Source organism: Seriola aureovittata, chromosome 18 (genome assembly GCF_021018895.1).
Source record: "Seriola aureovittata isolate HTS-2021-v1 ecotype China chromosome 18, ASM2101889v1, whole genome shotgun sequence".
In the NCBI taxonomy this organism is placed as follows: domain Eukaryota; kingdom Metazoa; phylum Chordata; class Actinopteri; order Carangiformes; family Carangidae; genus Seriola; species Seriola aureovittata.
In genome coordinates this window covers 969,338-991,212 of record NC_079381.1, presented here as the reverse complement: position 1 = coordinate 991,212, position 21,875 = coordinate 969,338, and the positions used below count along the sequence as shown (strand labels likewise).

Here is a 21,875-nt window from a genome sequence, read left to right as displayed (position 1 = left end):
CAGCCTCGTTGTGACCACAGAGCGCCCCCTCTGTTTTAATTTCCCCACAATATCAATGTACTGCAAATATTTTTAATAAAGTTTTGACAAAAAAAGCAGGAAGTGTTGACACTTTATTTAATGGGACACAGTCATCCAGGTAAGCAGGTTAAACAAGAATTTATTCTTAAAATAATAAATAAATAAATAGGGAATAAATGTTAATAACGTTAAAGTGGTAATATTCATCACAAATGGGAATCTTACAGTTCCATCATCATGAATATATAAATATAACAACCATAAACTGTTCAGAAGTTCACTGTTGACTGTTTTTTTCATTCTTTTCTCCGTTTACCTCATGTTTTCCTTCTGTTGTAGTTGTTATAAGTTGTCGTGGTGCTGTTCTCTCATCACGTTTGAAAACAGGAAAACAAAAACTGAGAGAAAAGCATGAGTACAGTCAATGGCTGCAAAACAAAAACAGATAGATAGATAGATAGATAGATAGATAGATAGATAGATAGATAGATAGATAGATAGATAGATAGATACTTTATTTCTTCCCTAGGGGAAATTCATGTGTCAGTTAGCTCATTGTTGATAAAAAAAAAAAAAAGTTATTAATAAATAAACAATAATAATTATGAGATATATGAATAATAATGAGAACTCAACTTCACGATAACACTTCACAGTACTGTGCACTAATATTCATTCATGCTTAAGTAATGCATAGATCATGAGTTAATGAATTACTCATTAAGAACTGAGCTGTGCATTATTGTTTAATATTGAAGAGTCTATCTGATTAATAGACTGAGTTATATATGAATTGCTATTAGTTAAATTTGCCATCATGGATTAATTTCCTATCAACATCTAACATTAATTAATACTGTAAATTCAAGCCATTTATTTCACCTTGAAACTGTCTGCACCCAAGATGCACCAGTTCATCTGGTAAAGTGGCGTCCTGCTTTAGTTGTTCATGGGATCATTCCTGGTGTAAGTTTGTGGTCTAGGACTTAGAGGCGGGACACTGAGGTGCTGCTGATTCAGGAACAGTAACAGCTGTAAATGGTTCAGTTCAAACACACATCCTCTGACACCGTAGTCACTGTTCCACAGACTCTTTTCCAGAATTTGGAAAAGCTGTTGAATGAATATCACACTTCATTCACAGAGTAATTACCAGCACACAACAGTATATAGAAATACCATTTCAAAACCCCACTAATATTTAATAATTTACAAAACAGACCTCAGATCAGAAAATTTAAAATATATTGTTAAAAAAAGCAGGTGTCAAAGGGTTGCTATGGTAATAGTACAGAGGGAAAGTAGAGCTAGGCTGTTCTGTGTAGAGTTACCATAGCAACAGGTAAACAAGAAGCTCAGAGGCAGAGAGAAAATGTCGGCTCAAAGGAAAGCAGCAGATGAGGAGAACAAGGAGGTTTTCTCAGAGGAGGAGGAGGACTTAGAAGAGGCACTGAGGGAGGCTGCCACCACCACGGCTGCCAGAACAAAGTCTGGACTGTCCAAACAACAAGTCATCTCCAAAATCCCAGAAGTGGTGGATGACTTCCTGAGGAACTTCCTCCGAAGATCTGGCCTGAGCCGGACTCTGAACAGCTTTGAGGCCGAGTGGTACAGCTCAGCACAGACGCTCCTGACAGAAACCCTGATGCCAGCGACGCCAACAACAGGCATCTTCTTCATCCCTGATGCTCTCACACACAGGCAGCTCCTCCACAGCGAGCTGGAGAGGATCCGCAGGGAGACACACCAGCTCAGACAGGAGGTGCTGGCAGCGGGGGAGAGCATGGTGAGGATGCAGAGGGAGAGAGATTTCCACCGGCTGCAGTACCAACAAGTTGCGAAGGACAAAAACAGGCTGATTGAGGACTTCAAACAGCTGAAGAAACACCTGGAGTCCTATGAGCCAGCGCTGAGACAGCTGGATGACAAATATCAAGCTGCTCTGAGGCAGAAAATGCTCATCAGTTTAGAAAAAGACAGAGTTCAAAACAACTCAGAGGCAAGACTGAATCATGAAAAAACCCAAATCAAGAAAGAGAGAAGCATCACAAGGAGTGACAACACTGATAAAGCAAAAAGCCCCAAAACTAGACGTCCAAAGTCTTCACAGTTTCCCATCTGCAGCAGGCGAGTCAGCCCCAACCTGGATCCCCCCAGATCCCTCAGCCTGTCCTGCTCCATCAGAGCCCACAAGCTTCCCATCAGCTGCATCAGTCTCCATCCACGAAAACTGATCCTTTCCTCCACCAGTGACGACCACAGCTGGAGGCTGTGGGTGCTGCCTGCTGACGGAGAGAAGGTAGGTGCATGTAGATATGAGAGGAGATGAAACAAGGTGACAGATGTGGTCAGATTATTATTAATATTATGAGATAAGAAAACACACAATTTTATGAGCTGAAAACGAAGACATTGTAGAGTGTATGTAGATACTGTGATAGTTCACACATGCAGGCAAAATGAGACAGAAAAGACTAAATGAAGTAAAGAGACAACACAAGAAATGAAATAACAAAAGATCAGGACAGTGTTAGTTAAAGGACGTGGTTATAAAATGAGAGAAAAGACAAATCAAACTAATCATATTTTGTTGACATTCTAGGGTCACTCTGATTGGCTAATGAACTTTAATGGGATGTGATGTGTGTTTTCAGGTTGGTCAGATGCTGCTCACAGGTGAGGGTCACTCTGATTGGTTGTCTGGCTGCAGTTTTCACCCTGATGGGTCAAAATTGGCAACAACCAGTGGAGACACAACAGTAAGTTAATCTTCACTATTACCACATAATTACAACATGTACAGCCAGATGACATATCAAGATGAAGTGTCTTCTCCTCTGGCTGTTGCCCTGGTGACCGGATGATTCCTCGTGCAGGTGCGGCTCTGGGACTTGTGTCAGGGCTGCTGTGTGTCGACACTGTCCAGTCACAGCCAGCCCACCTGGGGCTGCTCCTTCCACTCCTGCGATCACTTCATGGCTTCCTGCTCTGCTGACAGAACTGTCAAACTGTGGGACCTGAACAGCCAGTGCTGCTGCCTCACTCTGCGCCGCCACACCGCGTCCGTCAACAGTGTCTGCTTCCTGCCCTTCTCCAACCTCCTCCTCAGCTGCTCGGCCGACAAAACCCTCGCCCTGTGGGACGCCAGGCTGGGCGTCTGCACCACCACCCTCAGTGGACACTTGCATCCCTGCAACCACGCTGCCTTCAGCCTGGCTGGTGACATCATGGCCTCCTGTGACTCCCACGGCGTTGTCAACCTGTGGGACATTAGGAGGCCTGTGTCGGCAGTGGCCACTGTGGATGCTGGACCGCTGGGCGCCAACCACGTGGTGTTCAGCCCATCGGGGCAGACACTGGCGGTCGCGAGCAGTGACAGGCTGGTCAGACTTGTGGAGGTGGATTCTTGTGCAGTGAGCAGCCTGTCAGGACACAGTGACTGTGTGCAGAGCGTGACCTTTGACCACAGCGGTGATACTGTGATGTCAGCAGGGAGCGACGGGCTGATCAACGTGTGGTCAGAACATAAGGAGGCGGTTACTGAAACCAGCTGATGTTTTAGATGATGATCAGATTGTCCTGCTGTCGCTTTTCAGCGTCCAACTCAGCCTGTGATGATGTCATACTGATGTCATCAGGGTTCTCTTGGATTGGAGACTTAAATTACAAACTGAAGATGTGGAGTTTGACAGATAAACAGATTATCAGCATTCTCTCTTTAATCCGTCTCTCAAGTCTTCCTCCTTTATGAAAACAACACTTCAGTCACTGGAGATACACGAGCCTCTTCAGCTTCCCACTGATACAAGAATTTAACCACACTTCAATGTGGTTTGAAAAATCCAGACATGCATCTGTTTTTGAAACAAGTTGTGAAAATATAAAACGCACAAAACCACTTTTCAATTCCAATTCCCACCAATATCCAAGACATCATCAAATGAAATGCACTGACACCATGAAGGCAGACACCATGTTTTAATGTGAGCTGTTTGGGACGACCCTGTCACATGGAAATGAACATTCAAAACCTCATCTGTTACAATATAAATAACTTTTCATGCTGTAACCACAGCATGTAAGAGAAAACACTGACAGCCTGTTAATAAAAATACTTTGTTTCCTATCCAAATCAAACTATAAGTAATTTCATAACGAAGGAACAAAACCTAATGTCTTCAGACAGTGTGAGGCTGTGATGATCTTTACACACCAGAAAATCAAATATCTGACATGTTAAAACTGTGTGGATGGAGCCAGAGGAAAGACAATGTTGTTAGTGTCTATGTTCCCATCACATTATAAGTGATGGATGGTAGAGATGGCAAGATTCTCATATGCAGTGGACAACTCAAGACTGTAAAGAAAAAAAAAAATACTGTTCAGTTTCAAACAGCACTATATCCATTACATCTGTTTCACTGACCCTCAACAATATACTGTAGCTAACATGATGCATTTGGCACATTCACAAATGAGTTCGACATAGTCTCAGAGCTTCGGTCTCCACAGTCAGAGCAGAAGATGGACATCATGTTCATCTCGGCATCCAGTACAGAGACAGGTCTACCATGTGCTTAGCTTAACTTAGGACAAAGCCTGGAAGCAGGGGAAACTCCTCCATACACACTGCAAAACATTCCACCTTCAAATAACTCTGAAGCATCTGACTTCCATGCTGCATCGTGTTGTATTGTATTGATAAATGTGACTTAGCATGTAATAAATAAAATGAGAGTTTCTTTAATGGACAACCGTGGTAAAGTTTTTAACCACCAAACAGACAACTGTATTTAAGCTTTCACAGTTTCCTTCACTCTAACACGTCACATGACTTCATCACACATTTCATATATTTCATAATAAGTGATTTGCTCTCTGTACTGTTGTTAAGATGCATGGCGTCTGTTCATCTAAAGCACAGATGCAGAGAAGACTTCATCCACATTCATTGGCAACTTCTTTGACTGTTTGAGGAAACAAGTGGACTGATACAGACGCTGACAGGAAGACTCTTGTCCTTCAGCTTCAGGATCGTTTCTGCTGAGTACAGGTGGGTCCGTCAGCAGATGAAGACGAGTAGCGTCCTTCATCTTCATCCTTCTCCTCCTCCTGTCTGTGTTTCTCTCTGGGTTCTTCCACCAGGAGCTTCAGACAGCTCAGGTGATGCAGAGCTCTGAGGATGGAAACGATCATCAGAAATCTGTTTTCTGACATGTTGCTGTGAATTCATAGTGAACTGTTTCAGACCAGCAGGATGAGCTCCTCAGAAAACACAACTCACACAGTTATCAGACATTTTCAATTAAATGAGCTCTTTTTAAATTAAAAAAATGTAGATAGATTCACTTCCCTTTAACAGCATGTGCACCATTTATTTTAAAATACTATATGTCAACAGTAACAGTGCAACAGCTCTAAAGTGCGAGCATGCGACCATTTTTCTCTATTCTCTATAAAAGTATGTGTAATGTAAAAGAAAACTGTAAACAATACTGCAATACTACAGCAAGGTTTAAGTGTTTCCTTCTGAAAAACAGAAAATAATGGGAAATAAATAATTAATTAATGAAAAAATAAATTAATATTGAAGATAAAAAAAATACAATAACATTGACATGCTTAAAGAACTGGTAAATTGAAGTTTTAAGTGAAATCAAGAAGGCCACAATCACTTATTTCTTCATTCTTTTTGGGTTGTAAACAAAGAAATTGAGGCTCAGAGCCTCCTTTCTTCTGATTGGCTCACCAACCTGTTGTCACTAGAGCTGCAGAGAGAAGCCTGAGAGAGGAGATGTAAAACTACACTGAGATGGTTTTTGGTTTCTTAAAACCACAAATAAATCTTCTGATGGATCAACACTTCAAATAAAACAGAGAAGAGGAAAATATGGAACTTTAACTTTGAAAATCAAATGATGGGAATTTGTTCTGTCAATCACCACATGATTAGAAATTTTAAACTTTGTCATTAAACTGTTTCAGTCAGCTTAATGAGGTTTGTATGGTATTTGAAGGACTTTCTCTTTGAACAAACACAGGAAACATGATTCAGTTTCTTTCAGATCTATGCAAGGGTATGAACAATTAGGAAAAAAAAGTTCCTTGAACCAAAGGTGTCCACTAAAATCTGAGCATTCTCACCTGTAACTAGACTCCACTAGGTCGCCAAGTCCCTCCTCATTCTGATGTTAATCCTGACATGAGATATCACGTGTGTGTTCAGAGTGAGTTACCTGTGTAGTGACGGTCCACCAGAAAAACTCTCCAGCTCCGCTTCACCTTCAGTCCTCTGCAACACAAACACGATGCATAACCCGCGTGAGGCATGTTCCCCACAGCTGAATGTTGACAGCAGAGTCTTGAGGTGTTAACGAAGTGTTTTTTAACTACCTGCTTCACTGGAGTCTCCTCTGTCTGCAGCCCGTCAGTGAGAGCTTGTTGCCCCTGAAGCTTCCCCTCCACTGCTTGCAATCTGAACAGCATCTGTTTTAGAGCCTCCACCGGACCAGGCTGCTTCCAGATGCTGTTTCCATGGGGACCAGAGTCCAAAGTCTGGGAGAGACAGAAGACAGATGCTGTGATCATAAATCTGTCGGTGGATCATTTAGGAACCACACAGGAAACCCAACACAGGTCTCCATTCACTGATCCACCAATCCACCGTCATGCATAAGAGAGAAAGGGACTGACAGCATGTTTCCAGTGGGAGGTGAGGAGTGAAACAAGACAAAAACCCTACCTGAGCTCCTCTGTGAGTCAGAGCCAGTGTGCCGCCCCCTGCTGCTGCTGCTGCTGCTGAGTCCCTGCAGGTTCAACATAACAAATCTGATAAGTGTGTTCAGTCTCAGTGCATCAGAACTAACAGAGGGAGTATGAATGACTCTTACAGAGTGAACGAAGGACAGTGTGAGGACGACCTGAGCAGCAGCTCCTCAGTGTTCACTGAACTCACTACAGAACAACAGAAACACAACCAGTTATGCATGAGCTACAAACATAGAAAAGGAAAAGCCTGTTTTTGTGTGTGAAAAACATGAAGACATGAAGTATCGTGGGATCATGGGAGTTGTTATCCTAAACACCATTGTCCATTGGCTGACTTAGCAACCAGTGTTAACTATTTAGCTATTTGTGAGTTTTGCTATTGCTGCATAGCTAACATTAGCATTAACAGCTGTTTACTTACCAGTCCAAAGGAATTTTAGGAAGGAAGTTTAGCATCAAACGCCATTCCTTCAGTCACCAAGAATAAAACAAGAGAGTGGGGGAAAACAACTCTCTTGTGCTTCTATTTCTATCACTTCTTTTCTTCGTCTTGTAAGAGCAACAGTGGCTGGAACGCTGGCTATGTAGCAAAACTTACAAATAATGTATGTTTTGTTTCTTCTTGTTAGAACTGATTTTCATTACAGCTGTTCCTAACGCACAATGAACTAAGTAACAATGTGCAGCTTTTCTGAAACGTAACTTTTGTCAAAACCTTTTAATGCTGGAAAGAGACACATCAAGGAAATTGTAAATTGAAACCAAACCCAGATGTTATTATGATTGTGTTATTTATGAACAGAATATAGTAAAACTGAACCGTCACACTGATATGGATTACAAAGCTGTTTATGAATTTGTATGGTACCTGACCTGTGTTAATGCTAATGTGATGCTAGCTGGTCTCACCTGAACCTGCAGGATAGTCTACTCCATCACAGCTCTGAGACAGAGAGTTCAACACCTGATCTGCTTTCTGGATCAGAGATTCGATCTTGTTGCCTGACAGAACACACACGCACGCACACACACGCACGCACGCACACAATCAGGGGTGTATAATAATAATACAAAGCAATACACTTTTCTTCAGCCTCTATGATTCAGTAGTGGGTAATTTAGTCTATGCTGGAGGAAAGTGGCTCTTTAATAACTAAATGTTTGTTTTGAGATAGATTACAGAATTATAGAAAACACATAGCAAATGAGACAGAGAACACTATCATCTGGAAACTAAATTATTTGACATTTTCTCTGGAACAGTATATTACGATTTGTCATGTCGTTGATGCCGTTTAGTCTAATGAGCCCACCTGAACAGGGCACCACATGGTGACGGACGCTAACATCAACAGAATCTATCAATCTAATGTGTTCTTACCTCTTAACAGAGTTTCCTTGATGTCAGAGCTTTTTCTCTCTGTAGCAAGCAGCGAAATCTGTTCAGCAAACTGAAGCCTCAGATCTCGGAGAGTCTGCTGGCTGTCAACCTGATCACACAGAACACACAGAACACACACAAACACAAATTATCATTCAAACAATCTGGCTTGAAAGTTCATTCTTGACATTGGGACCACTTTTGGGCAAAAAGTTTGGGCACCCATTGACAAATTTCATATTTTGTTGATTCTTCAAGTGATAGAAGTAAGGAGAACTCCTGCAGCAAACAAAAATGTCAGGGGACTGTGAAGTGAAACCGAAAACAGGCTAGCTTCTACAGCAAGACAATGATCCAAAGCAAATTTCAAAATCCACCATGAACAACTTCAAGAAATACAAGCTGAAGCTTTTGGAACGGCCATCACAGTCGCCTGACATCACTGAGAATCTGTGGGTAGATCTTTAACATGTTGTGTATGAGACAGCCTTAAAATATCTCACAGCTTGAAGTGATCTGCAGGAAGAATGGATGAAAATCTCTGAATACGGAACAGAAAGACTTCAAAAACTGTTTGCAAGCTCTTATGCCCACTCCAAGTACTTTTCTTTCTATTTTCTTTTTTTAGAGTTCATGAAATAACAGATTTCAAACTGTTTAATGTCTATTTTAATGTCTGTTTGCTGCAGGGTTTGTATTTACTTCTTTATGTTCAAAATCGGCTTAATATGTATTTTGCCCTGAGGTGCAGAAAAACTTTAGCAAACAACTAAATGTGACAAAATCATCTCTATGTAAAGGTCCACTGCCAAGAACTGAACTGCATCTCATGGTCGCCTTCAGTGACTGGAGTCAGGGGTTACCAGCTGCTATCATGTGAAGAGAGTTCCATGATGATAACTAAGCTATCTCCATGCATTAATGAAGAAATTTTGTCACACATCATAGAAATAATTCTCCCACCTGTTGTCTATCAAGAGACACTGATAGATCATTCTGCTTCAGGTCCTTGTTCTATGATTCATCTCAGTCACTGTTTTTTTTTTTTTAGGCCAAGTACAGTTTTAGTCAGATGACATAAGCTGCTGGCTGATTACTTTAAAAGTTCTCTCACCTGTGAACACGTCTGGTCGGGATCATTATCATCTAGCTCTGCTAACCAGGATGGAGCTCCGGTTCTGGGAGCTGCAGGTGGAAGAACACCTGGAAGAACAACATTCAACCTCACCAACAAACGTACAGATTGTTTGATGCTGAAATTGTAAAATTTTCATTGTGCTTTGTTAAGAAAACAAACTTTTCTACAGGGAGTATAACGATGATTCATATCCATCTTATACTTGCAACGGACTGTTCACTGAGCAGTCTATTGCTCAGTGTTGTAGTTGTACTCCTGTCAAGCTTTTCAATTCTCCAACAGCACATGCTACTGTACACAGCAAATGCTATGGATTTAGTGTCTGAAACGGCAGCTGTCACTGGCAGGTTTCATGAAACTGGGATTTTTTCAGATGCAGCTAGTTTATGTAATATTATCTCTGTGAATTGGCTGCAAACACCATCTCTGGCTGACTTAATTTTTTCAGTTGACTTATTTAGAAACAAGAATCTTGTGAAAGGGGTCTTAAGTAGACTTATAGTATTGCTTTTGTTTTACAGTGTAGACCTAGTTAGTGCTAAGTTAGTTAGTTAAAGGAAAAATGGAAAATCAGACTGTTTCTTAGCTTACATGCTTGTTTCTTGTTTCTACCAAGTGTGTTTGACAGGCTTGACACTGCCTCAGGTACAGAACACACATAGATCGATGAACAGCAGCAGAAACTGCTTAATTTTCTTAACACAAGCAGGACTCCGCATACAACTCCTGCTTCACGGCAACTCTTCGGGGACACACTACCTCCAATATGGAAATTCAAAGTGTGGGATCATTCCGAGAGGCTAAAAGGTGACCCTGAGAAGGCAACATGCACTCTCTGCAAGTGACTTGCAAATTCGATGACCTCAAACACTGCTCATTATTTGAAACATGTATTAGCCTAACGTTAGGCACTTAACATTAGCATGGCAGCTTGCTCTAACAGTCTCCTTGTCGGTTGTTCCAACACATTTAGAGTCATTACAGCCTTTGCTGCTGCCATTAACAGGCAACATTTCTCTGTAATGCAGCTCAGTGTTAACAATCTTACTTATAACATTCTTTCTTGGCCCTGGACTCAAACCATTACCTGATGAATATATATTCAAATAATCAAAATAATATCATAAACATTCAACGAATTGTGACTAATGGCTTGAACTAATGACCATTAGTCAACCTGGAAAGTCTTTTGTCAGGGGCAGCCCTAATACAATAGACTTGAACTTTTTTTTTTTTTTTATATATGACCATTAACCCCACAAACTAGTGTGGTTAGATACTACAGTTGTTAGTTAGCGAATTAGCTGGACATGCTAATGATTGAAACTTAGTTACAGCAGTAATAGAAACAACAGTTTACAATTTTGGTTTTGGAAAGAATGAAAAAACAGACACCATACTCCAAACTCCCAGAAGAGTTTCTCTATTAATATAACAAGATCCAAAGCTTGACAAGCTTGGCATGCCCAGTTACAGTTGCTAAACTATGATTGGACAATGGCGGCCAAGTGGAGGGATTTCGTGAATAGCCAATTGAAAAAGTCACCTACCTCATTTACATGCTGTCAGAGGTGGACAAACTACACAACTCAATTACTGGAGTATAGGTCCTCCTGGTGAAATATTACACCAATACAAGTGAAGGTTGTTCAGTCACACTTTAACTTGTGCTAAAGTACTGGAGTATTAGTAATTAAGTATTCAAAAGTACATAATAATAATAATACATTTTATTTAAAGGCGCCTTTCTTGGCACTCAAGGACACCTTAATAATAAACATAAAAACATAATTGAATCAACAAAAGGAGCCATTGTTGTTTTCATATTTCTAGCAGTATCTGTGCAACACATGACCTGCAAATACTCACAACACAACACAGCACTGTTGTGTATTTGGATGTGTTTTGAGTATTTACAGCATACGTGTTGTCAAATTCGTGAAGATGTTTTCTGAATTTCTTTGTGTTTTATCTATTTGCACCTGTTTTCTTAAGTTGCAGTGTGTTGAGCTCTCAGGGCCACCGTAGAAATCACTGGAGTCACTGTGTAATGAACACAGTGTAGGGTCTATCACATTTTAGATAATAAAAGAAAATGAATTCCACTCACATAAAACTCAAAGTAAGAGTACTTCATAGAAATGTAGTGGAATCAAAAGTACAATATTTGTCTTTGAGTGTAATAAGGTAAAACTCATAAGTTTGCAAAAGAAATAACACTCAAGTAAAGTACAGATTATCAAAAAATGTACTTAATTACAGTACTCCAGTAAATTACTTAATTACTATCCACCGCTGCATGCTGCTGATTCATTAGTCTGTATTTACATATGATGTTAGTGGTTTACGATGGTTTAATAAGATAGATGCTCTCAGTAATATGGAGTAGCATGCAGTATGAGTCATGGAGGGAACTGAACCGTGAACCCTGGCAGTGCTGGTGCCTTGCAGCGAGTGTGTTACCGTGGTCGTCACACAGCTTCAACTCTGCGAGCGAAGGCCCCTTGCTGTGGTCACAGCCCTGGATCCAGGCTTCCACACTGGATGCATACTTCAGGTCAGGCATGCTGCTCATTCCAGAGCACTCCATGTCAGCCTTGTTGCTGGTGAACTGGTATGGGCGGTGGAGCAATGAAGACGGCTCTGCCCTCTCTGACCCTGCTGCTCTGTGTGCAGACTGTCAGATGGAGACAGAGAGAGGGAGCAATGAGGCTCGCTTACAAAACACAGAATGCACAGGAAAACAAAGTGTGAATGATAGTCACCTTCAAACTGCTCACAGAGAATATGTCATCAAGTGTTTTAAATGTGGCTGCTCCTGGTCTTCCTCTGCATTATGTGAGGAGGAGAAATGAATGAAATGACAGACTTTTTACAGAATAGAACAGATATATCATGACACAAATTATACAGATTATTGCCAACAGTGTGAACCTGTACCTCCTGGGTGTCCTGGTTAGGTGAGGGTGTTGGTAGTTCAGGCGGGGGTTGGCGTGGCTGCTGCTGAGCCCAGCACAGGCTCTATGTTGTGGACTTGAGGAGGAGCAGTGGGGCTGGGAAGACCCAGACTGAGACAGGAGGCCTGGACCAGCACACAGAGGAATTGAGAGACACAAACTTAATCAAAGAATGCAACTAATCAATACTGTTAATATTGCTTCACCTATCAATTATTTATTCTATCGATCCATGCATCAAACGATGATGAAACTTGTGAAGAACCAGCGAGCATATCGTGAGTGTAGTCTCATGTGTTTCACGGAGACCTGGTTAAACGACAACACTTCCGACCGTTGTGTGGATTTACCCGCTTCACTGCAGCACGAGCGGACAGAGACGCCAGAGCAAGTGGGAAGAATAAAGATGAAGGTCTGATTCTGCTTGTGAACAATAGATGGTGCAACCCCGGTCACATCACAGTGAAGGAGAAGATCTGCTGTCGGGATATTGAACTGTTGGCAGTTGGTCTTAGACCGTACTATGTACCGAGGGAGTTCTCACACATCGTCGCCATTGTTGTTTACATTCAACCACGAGCTGAGCCTGCAGTCATGTGTGACGTCATTCACGAGACTGTTGCGAGAGTACAGACCCAGCACCCTGATGCATTCATTGCAATATCGGGGGATTTTAACCACGTCACTCTCACTGCTTCAACTCTACCACCACTTGGCAGATCAGATCATAATCTGTTTTTTCTTCAGCCTTCCTACAAACCCTGTGTACTGAGGCAGGCTGCAACCACCCGCTCATCACCAGTGACATCAAGACCCTCCTCAACCAGAAAAAGGAGGCCTTCAGGGATGGAGACAGGGAGAAGCTCAGGTGTGTGCAACATGAGCTGATGAGGAGATTAAAGCAGGCGAAGGAAGACTACAAAAAGAAAGTAGAGAAGAACCTGCAGCACAACAACATCAGAGAGGTGTGGAAGGGGATGAGGACCATCACTGGCTGTAAAGAGAAGAACAGCCAGGCAACATCAGGTGATGTGGACAAGGCCAATGAGTTCAACCTGTTCTACAACAGGTGTGACACAGCTTCACCTGTTCTCTCTTCCACTGCTTCAGCTGCAGCTTCTCCTACAGCATCTCCTCCACAACCTGACACTGCAGCTGCAACTCCCTCCACACTGGGGTCAAGTCTCCTGTCCTTTACAGCAGAGGAGGTGAGGGCGGAGCTCAAGAGGCTACGTCCTGGAAAGGCAACAGGCCTGGATGGTGTGTGTCCGAGGCTGTTAAAGGACTGTGTTGCCCAGCTGACTGAGCCTCTCCGGTCCCTAAAGTAGGACAACTGGCTGAGATAAATGACTACAGACCTGTGGCCCTCACATCACACATCATGAAGACCTTCTGAGGCCACAGGTTGAACATGCACTAGTCCCCCTACAGTTCACCTACAAAGAACATATTGGAGCGGATGATGCCGTCCTTTACATGCTCCATCAGGCCCATGCTTACTTGGATGAGCCAGGTGGTTACATAAGGATTATGTGCTTTGATTTCTCAAGTGCATTTAACACCATCCAACCCCCCATTCTTAAAGACAAGCTGGAAGGGATGGGGGTGGATCCCTGCTTCACGTGCTGGATTGTGGATTACCTGACAAGACGACCACAGTACATCAGGCTGGGTAACTGTGATGAGCAGCACTGAGGCTCCACATGGGACTGTTCTAGCTCCGTTCCTGTTCACCCTGTATATGGCCGACTTTAAATACAACTCTGAGTCCTGCCACATCCACAAATACTCGGATGACACAGCTATTGTGGCGCGTATCAGGAACGGACAGGAAGAGGAGTACAGGGATCTGACGATGGCCTTCAGTGAATGGAGCGACAAGAACTGCCTCCTTCTGAACACCTCCAAGACCAAGGAGATGGTATCTGGCTTTCGGCCCACCCTTCAGCCAGTCAACATTAGAGGGAAGGACATTGAGGTGGTGCACAACAACAAATACCTAGGTGTGCACCTGGACAGTAAACTGGACTGGTCCCTGAACACAGATGCCATCTACCTGAAGGGGCAGAGCTGGTTCTTTTTCCTCAGGAGGCTCAGGTCCTTTGACGACTGCAGTGAAATCGTTTTATCAGTCAGTGGTGGCCAGTGTACTTTTTAATGCTGCAGTCTGCTGGGGCAGCAGCATGTCAGACATGAACACAAGGAGACTGGACAAGCTGGTCAAAAAGGCTGGGTCTGTGCTTGGCAGGAGTCTGGACTCACTCAGGACTGTTGTGGAGAGATGCATACAATGTAAGCTGGAGGCCATCTTCGACAATACCAACCCTCCTCTCCACAACATTCTGGCAGGACAGAGAAGCAGCTACAGCTGCAGCAAACGTCTCATCTCACTGCGCTGCAGAACAGAGAGGTGATCAGGAGATCCTTTGATCCAACTGCAATCAGGCTATACAACACCTCGGCAAAAGGATGTGGATTGATCTAGTCATTATTGTTCATTTGTTATTCACTGTTTTTATTATTATTATTATCATCAACAATGAGCTAATGGACACATGAATTTCCCCTAGGGGACAAACAAAGTATGTATGTATCTATCTATCTATCTATCTATCTATCTATCTATCTATCTATCTATCTATCTATCATTTAGTCCAAATGTCTGAAATACAGGCACACTTCCATCACAGCTTCGTGTTTAAAGCCCTCAGTTAGAAAACAGTTATGGGTGATGCTTTTAATGTCAATGGTTGCATTTAAAGACCTCAATAGAGGTGTAGGTATGGGTGATTTGTGGTGAAGGCAGAGGGGGAGGTGATGCGTTTAAAAAAGGTGATAGTTTGGCAGATGCATTTTAATAACTTTGGCTGAAGGCGCAAGTGTTGGTAATGTGTTCAAAATCTTTAAATGAAGGTGGAGGTGTGGGTGATGCATTTAAAGACCTGGGATGAGGTATGGGTGGTGCACTTAAAGGCCAAGGATGAAGGCCGAGATTGATAGATCTCTACTTCATTCATCACCTAGAGGAAATTCAATTGTCCAGCAACTCAATAGTAGTAATAGTAATAGTTAATAATAATCAATAATTGTTCAATAATCCAGTTCATGAGCCACTTCCTTTCGAATGATGACTGGCTGAAGGGTGGGCCTAGACCTCCGAACGTCCATGACCATCTCCTTGGTCTTGGAGGTGTTCAGAAGGAGGAGGTTCTTGTCGGTCCATTCACTGAAGGCCATCGTCAGATCCCTGTACTCCTCTTCCTGCCCGTTCCTGATACGCGCCACAATAGCTGTGTCATCCGAGTATTTGTGGATGTGGCAGGACTCAGAGTTGTATTTAAAGTCGGCCATATACAGGGTGAACAGGAATGGAGTAAATAGGAACAGGAGAGGTATGCGTGTAGGGTTGAGGACTCGGTTCCAAATCAGACCCAGATTCAAAATGCCAAGAACTAAGAAAATTGAATTTCATTTTTACAGTTACACAGTCAAGAGTGTGAAGTGTGGCTTCACTTTAGAAAAGAAAACAGACAAGAACATCGGTCCAGGCTCAATTCACTTTAAGTTCAATAAGTGCAGTTTGCAATTCACTTTCAGTGAGTGGATTTACTTATGAATAGAATTAAATTGTGATTCTTGGCCGCCATTGTTTTCTTCCTTTAATATTTTATGTAAAACGTTTTGATTCAAAAGTCTCATTTACATTTGCTTGTTTTAACTGTTAAATTTACCTATGTGTTGATAATAGGGACAGTGTTTGGCGTCCTTGACAAGTTACAAATAGCACAAACAAAGATGCCTGCGTTTGTCACCAGAACATAAAAACAAAACAACCAGCAGTTGGTTTAATTAACTGCTCTAGACTCATCTTTATCTAGTAAATATCTTTAATGCATATATCTGTGGATAATTAGTAAATATTAGAGCCCCACCAATGGATTTTTGGGGCCAATGCCGATACCGATATTAGGGAGTAAAAAAATTCTGATATCGATGTGATATCTGATATATATATATATACATATATAGTGAGGTAAGGTATGAGTGATGTGGTTGAAGATTTTGGATAAAGATGCACATGTGGGTGCTGTGTTCAAAATCTTTGAATGAAGGCAGAGGTGTGGATGATGCATTTACAGACCTTGGATGAAGGCAGAGGTGTGGGTAACAGGCATCGAGCCGTCATAAGGGATAGACAGCAGCTCGTCCGTCGTCATGGAAAGTCTGTCTCGGTTGCCAGCATGATGGAGGGAGCTGACTGGGAGGTCCAGGAAGTCCAGCTCCCTTTCAGTCAAACTCTCCATGAGAACTATCAGTAGAAACAAAATAAACATAAGTATGGTTAAAAAAACTAACTGATGCAGAAAGATACTAAAAACACATATATACACGAATCAATCAATCAATATATATATATATATATATATATATATATATATATTGATTGATTGATTGATTGATGATATGATTTAATAACATGATTTCAATAACACACAGGGGTGTGGCTAAAGGTTTTGATTATAAAACGAATTTTGAAAAATCCAAAAAACAAATCAGAATGAACATAATTTGGACCTGACGGAGAGGACCACTAAACATCTCAGTGTTGCTCTTCAATGAGAGTCTTCATGATGACCTACCATCTCTGTTTCTGAGTGTTCTCACTCTGGGTCTGCTCAGCCTGGAGATGGGACCATGTGGCAGAACCAGTCTTCCTGTCAATGACAAGCTGTTCGGACAACTTCTCTCGAAGTCTGCGATGTAGGCATCTAACGCTGCTGAGGCTGAGTCATAGTCCTGCAAAATCAATCACTCACTTAATCAATGAATGAACATTAGGCATTTGTTTTTAGTAAGTCCAGCACCACCAAAATCTTTTTTTTTTTTTTTCTTTTTTTACCAGCAGCTTTTCTAGAACTACGGTAATACAAAGAAAGCAAAACATGATGTCATCACTTTTAACATGAAACACTAAAATCATGAAGAAAGTAGAGGGGCACTCCGCTAAGGCCTATGTCAAACAACTGCACTTATTATAGCACTTATCAACCACTCAAAGTGCTTTACAATGGAAGCCACATTCACCCATTCACAGTCATACAGCACATTCCCCTATACATAAAGCACTTTCATACAAACAGTAGAAGCAGAGTGAACCTTGTCTCTGTATCTGAAAGAGGTGATGTGATCAGGCGGCCGCAGGCTGCTCCTCAGATGACCTGAGCTCGACAGCAGGGAGGTCACCGTAGACTCTGGAGACAGAGAGTCACCAACCAGGCCGCCGCACTCCATGCTGACAAACATAACAACAGCAAGTAAACTCTGAGGTTACACATCACTAATAGGGTGGTCTGCTGCTGGAGAGGAGTTTAACATGTCCACTGTGGAACTGTCTCTAAATTACATTCTAATTTCAATAGAAGGCTGTGCAAGCAGCATAAATACACTGCTCAAAAAAATAAAGGGAACACTTAATCATCACAGTATAACACACAGTATAAGTCAGTTAAACTTCAAGGATATCAATCTGTCCATTTAGGAGATTGTGAATCAGTATCACCTGCTTTGGTGCAAATGAAAGGGACAACAGGTGCAATGGAGAGGCAAAAGCAAGACAACCCAAAAAGGGAATGGTTTTACATGTTGTGGCCACAGACACTCTCTCCTAATCGTTCCTGACTGATTCTTCTCTAGTTTTGTGTTTTGCTAGTGTCCTTGTCACTACTGGTAGCATGAGGTGGTACCTGCAGCCCAATCAGGTTCCACATGTAGTTCAGCTCCTCCAGGATGGCACATCCATACGTGTGGTCGCAAGAAGGTTTGCTGTGTCTCCCAGCACAGTCTCAAAAGGAGATACAAGGAGACCGGCTGTACACGAGGAGAGCTGGACAGGGCCGTAGAAGGGCATCAACCCAGCATTACCTGCTGCTTTGTGTGAGAAGGAACAGGAGGAGCACTACCAGAGCCCTACACATGACCTCCAGCAGGCTCCTGGTGTGCATGTTTCTGACCAAACTGTCAGAAACGGACTCCATGAGGGTGGCATGAGGTCCCGAAGTCCTCTAGTGGGAACTGTGCTCACAGCCCAGCACTGTGCAGCTCGAATGGCATTCACCAGAATACACCAGAATTTGCAGGTCCGCCATTGGCGCTCCGTCCTCTTCAGAGATGAGAGCAGGTTCACACTGAGCACATGTGACAGGCGTGATAGAGTCTGGAGACGCTGTGGTGAATGTTATGCTGCCTGTAACATCATCCAGCATGAGCAGTTTGGTGGTCTTCAGTGATGGTCTGGGGAGGCAGATCCTTGGAGGGTGGCACAGACCTCCATGTCACAGCCAGCGGTACCCTGACTGCTGTTAGGCAGTGGGCCCTTGGTTCCTCCTGGTGCAGGACAATGCCTGCCCTCATGTGGCCAGAGTGTGTAGGCAGTTCCTGGATGACGGAGGCACTGATGCCATTGACTGGCCCTCACCTTCCCCTGACCTAAATCCAATTGAGCACCTATAAGACATTATGTATCAGTGCATCTCACGCCGCCAAGTACTGCCACACACTGTCCAGGAGCTCAGTGATGCCCTGATCCAGGTCTGGGAGGCTGGGAGGAGATCCCCCAGGACACCATCCGCTGATTCATCAGGAGCATGCCCACACATTGTCGGGAGTGCATACAGAAACGCGGGGGCCATACACACTACTGAGTCACATTATGAGTTGCTGTAATGAAATTCACACAAGTTGGATCAGCCTGTGATTTCAATTTTCGGTGTGATTGTGAATCCAGCCCTCAATGGGCTATTGGTTTTGCTTTCCATTGACCAGTGTTGTCATTTTGTTCTCAACAAATTATACCATGTAAATCAGTAAATATTTTCTTGATTCTTTACTTGAATAATTCGTTCATCAAGATCCCGTGTGTGATTTAAGTGTTCCCTTAATTTTTTGAGGAGTGTATAACTAACACAAGCGGTGAAGATCTTTTTCCTCATTTGCTTGTGTGTCACAATTGTGACCTATCAATTAATCTATGGCAGGGGGTCTCCAACATGTGGCTCATGAGCTAGGGTTAGGTTTGTTTACATCAGATATGCTCTAGGCCACATGCAATGATACCAGCTCTACATATAACATAACAGATATAAACTAAACTTCTCCAACTAACAGGAAATGTGTTGCCATGGACACAGTGAGTTAAACTGTGGCTTCAATTTGAGCCCTGTTTTTTAGCCCATGTTTGTTTACATTTTGAAAAATGAAGTGACGTGAATGATCTATTTTAAGTTCCTGTTTGTTATTTATGATTGATGTTCTGACAACTATCACTGATCACTGACTGAGGAGCTTATTCTTTCTCTGCTGTCTAATCAAATTCATGGAGGTTTATTTGCAGTGGTGTTTTCATGTCTGTTCAGGTTTGACTAAATCATGACAGATTTTTGTCTGATGTGAGCTTCAGATGTTTTTGGATGTTGATATTTGATAACTTGTTAAATTATCTTCTTCGTCTAATATGGTTTGGAGATCAGTTTGTGTGTTTTGATACGATATCTGAATAAATGTAACCAGTAATATCAGACATGAGGAGCTCTCAGCTACTTTGATTTGGTTAAAGAATCTCTCAAATTAAAAAGGTTAGAAACAGCTTTTCTAGGGGGTCACAACTTTAAAATGTAAGCTATCACATGTGTTCCTACAAGTGACATTCCGATCAGGTCAGTGAGTCTGATGGAGCACAGAGTTCAATATAGCCAGGCAGCTACCAGTGAAGAGCATTTGTCAGATTTCCCCATCAGTGATTTGGATGATAGTGTTGTCTATCTAACCACCCCAAATTACATGTCCGTGTGTTTTCAAGTGATTTTTGTCAGTTTGTTTTGTCTTCTAAGAACGCCCTGACAGTATCGAGATAAAGTTATTTTAAAGTTACAAAGCTGACTGACGTTAGTTTGCTAATTCGGCTTTAGCCTTGCCAACAGGTAGCTACCCTGACCTGCCGTAGCTAACTTAACAACCAAAACACAAAGCAAGCAATACTGAAACAGGCCCAACAGACACAGTAATTAGTGCGTATTTAACGTTACGGTAGTTAGATACATATACAGTGTTTAAAAGACCTTTAACAATGTGCTGACACATATTCACAAAATCTTAAGTTAGTTAAACTCACCTCTGATGTTCAAATTCAACTTAGCAGCTCCACTAGGCTAAAAATACGACTCCGTATCCAAATGCTCCAAGTCACACCTGTGAAACTGTGTCGAATAAAAATAACACGCCAACATTTTTACTTCAAATGTCTCCTTGTGTGTTTCGTGTCCAGCTCCCTCTGTGCCGTTGTCTATGGTTCAAAACAGAACATTCAAAGCTCCCGGGTAAAGCTAGCTCAAAGTTAGCTGCTCTAGCATCAGTTCTGCTAAAGACGTTACGACCAAACACCATTCGAACATCTGACAGGAAAGTCTGTTCATGGTTATCAAAGGAGATACACCATGATATACACACGGCTGTTACAAAAAGCCTGAACGCAGTTTACCGACTTTTAGGATGTTCAGGAACATGGGCTCAACTCAACCGACCAACAGACTGTCGCCATGAACTAGCGCCCTCCACGGCCTGGTGTGGTAACTGTATGGGGCTGGAGCTGGTTATATGAGGGGATATCAAAAATAAAGTTGAAATTGCATTCAAATGCATTATATTTGGCGCATGTGACCCATGCCGAATGAAAGAAAGTAGGACTTTCTACTGGGTCAAAGTAAAAATCGTTGGTCAGATTATTTTATCAATTTGCAATTGTTGCAAAGCAGAAGCAGAGCAGAGCAAGCGGCAGCAACAGGAGCCCAGCTGCAGGGGGCAGCCTGTGCCATTTTCTTCCAGTCAACTTTATTAACATCACAGTAATGGTACATAGTACCATAGGAGAAAAATAAAAATAAAAATCAGAAATAAAATTGCACAATAAAACACATCTTCTTGACGTGTAAACGGTTGAAAGTGTGTGAACCGTTTGGAATAACCTGGTTTTCTGCATTAATTGGTCATAAAATCAGATAATTTATCTAATCTAATAATAAGTCACAATGTAGACAAACACAGTGCCACTAAGCTGATATGACACCAAGCAATTATAATATTTTGAGTTTTTATTGAACACACCCATTAAACAATCACAGTGCTGGTGAGAAACCTATATGAACCCTTGGATTTAATAACTGGTTGAAGCTCCTCTGAAACCGGCTCTTCAGTAGCTGCTGATCAGAGCTGCTCAATGTTAAAGAGGAAGTTTGGACCATTCTTCCTACAGAGCTGCTTCAGTCAGACAGATTCTCAGGATGTCTGGTGTGAGCGGCTCTCTGAGCCAGCAAGCAGCTCTCTCTTATTAGAATTGATTCCAAATTAATATAATCTTATCAGATCAATCTTCAGCTTGTACTCAGTCTTCAGTTGTTTTGATATTCTTGTGTATGACAGAATAGACTATTAAAATCCAATATAGCCCATCTCTCTATTCATGTTGAACCTACATAAACAGGCAAAGGAAATAAATACAAGACAGTCACTTCATTATTGATCATGGCTTCACATCTGCACAGATGTTATTTTAAGAATC

At 42.1% G+C, this 21,875-nt stretch overlaps 2 protein-coding genes across 2 annotated transcripts; one reads left to right on the top strand and one right to left on the bottom strand.

Moving 5' to 3' along the window:
• The first annotated feature begins 150 nt into the window (after positions 1–150).
• Positions 151–4,380, top strand: LOC130186828 (sperm-associated antigen 16 protein). The gene is made up of 3 exons (XM_056404119.1): positions 151–2,320; positions 2,676–2,780; positions 2,898–4,380. Exons 1-3 carry the CDS (start codon positions 1,394–1,396, stop codon positions 3,573–3,575), a joined length of 1,710 nt encoding a protein of 569 aa, XP_056260094.1. The 5' UTR covers positions 151–1,393; the 3' UTR covers positions 3,576–4,380.
• On the bottom strand, positions 3,983–21,080 carry c18h18orf54 (chromosome 18 C18orf54 homolog). The gene is made up of 15 exons (XM_056404120.1): positions 20,433–21,080; positions 17,423–17,558; positions 16,906–17,062; positions 16,407–16,574; positions 12,249–12,390; positions 12,074–12,137; positions 11,772–11,985; positions 9,285–9,373; positions 8,171–8,279; positions 7,699–7,791; positions 6,912–6,975; positions 6,764–6,827; positions 6,415–6,576; positions 6,258–6,313; positions 3,983–5,197 (listed from the first exon to the last, which is right to left on the bottom strand). The coding sequence occupies exons 2-15, from the start codon at positions 17,555–17,557 to the stop codon at positions 5,050–5,052; spliced, it is 1,665 nt and encodes a 554-aa protein (XP_056260095.1). The 5' UTR covers position 17,558; positions 20,433–21,080; the 3' UTR covers positions 3,983–5,049.
• Positions 21,081–21,875: the final 795 nt, after the last annotated feature.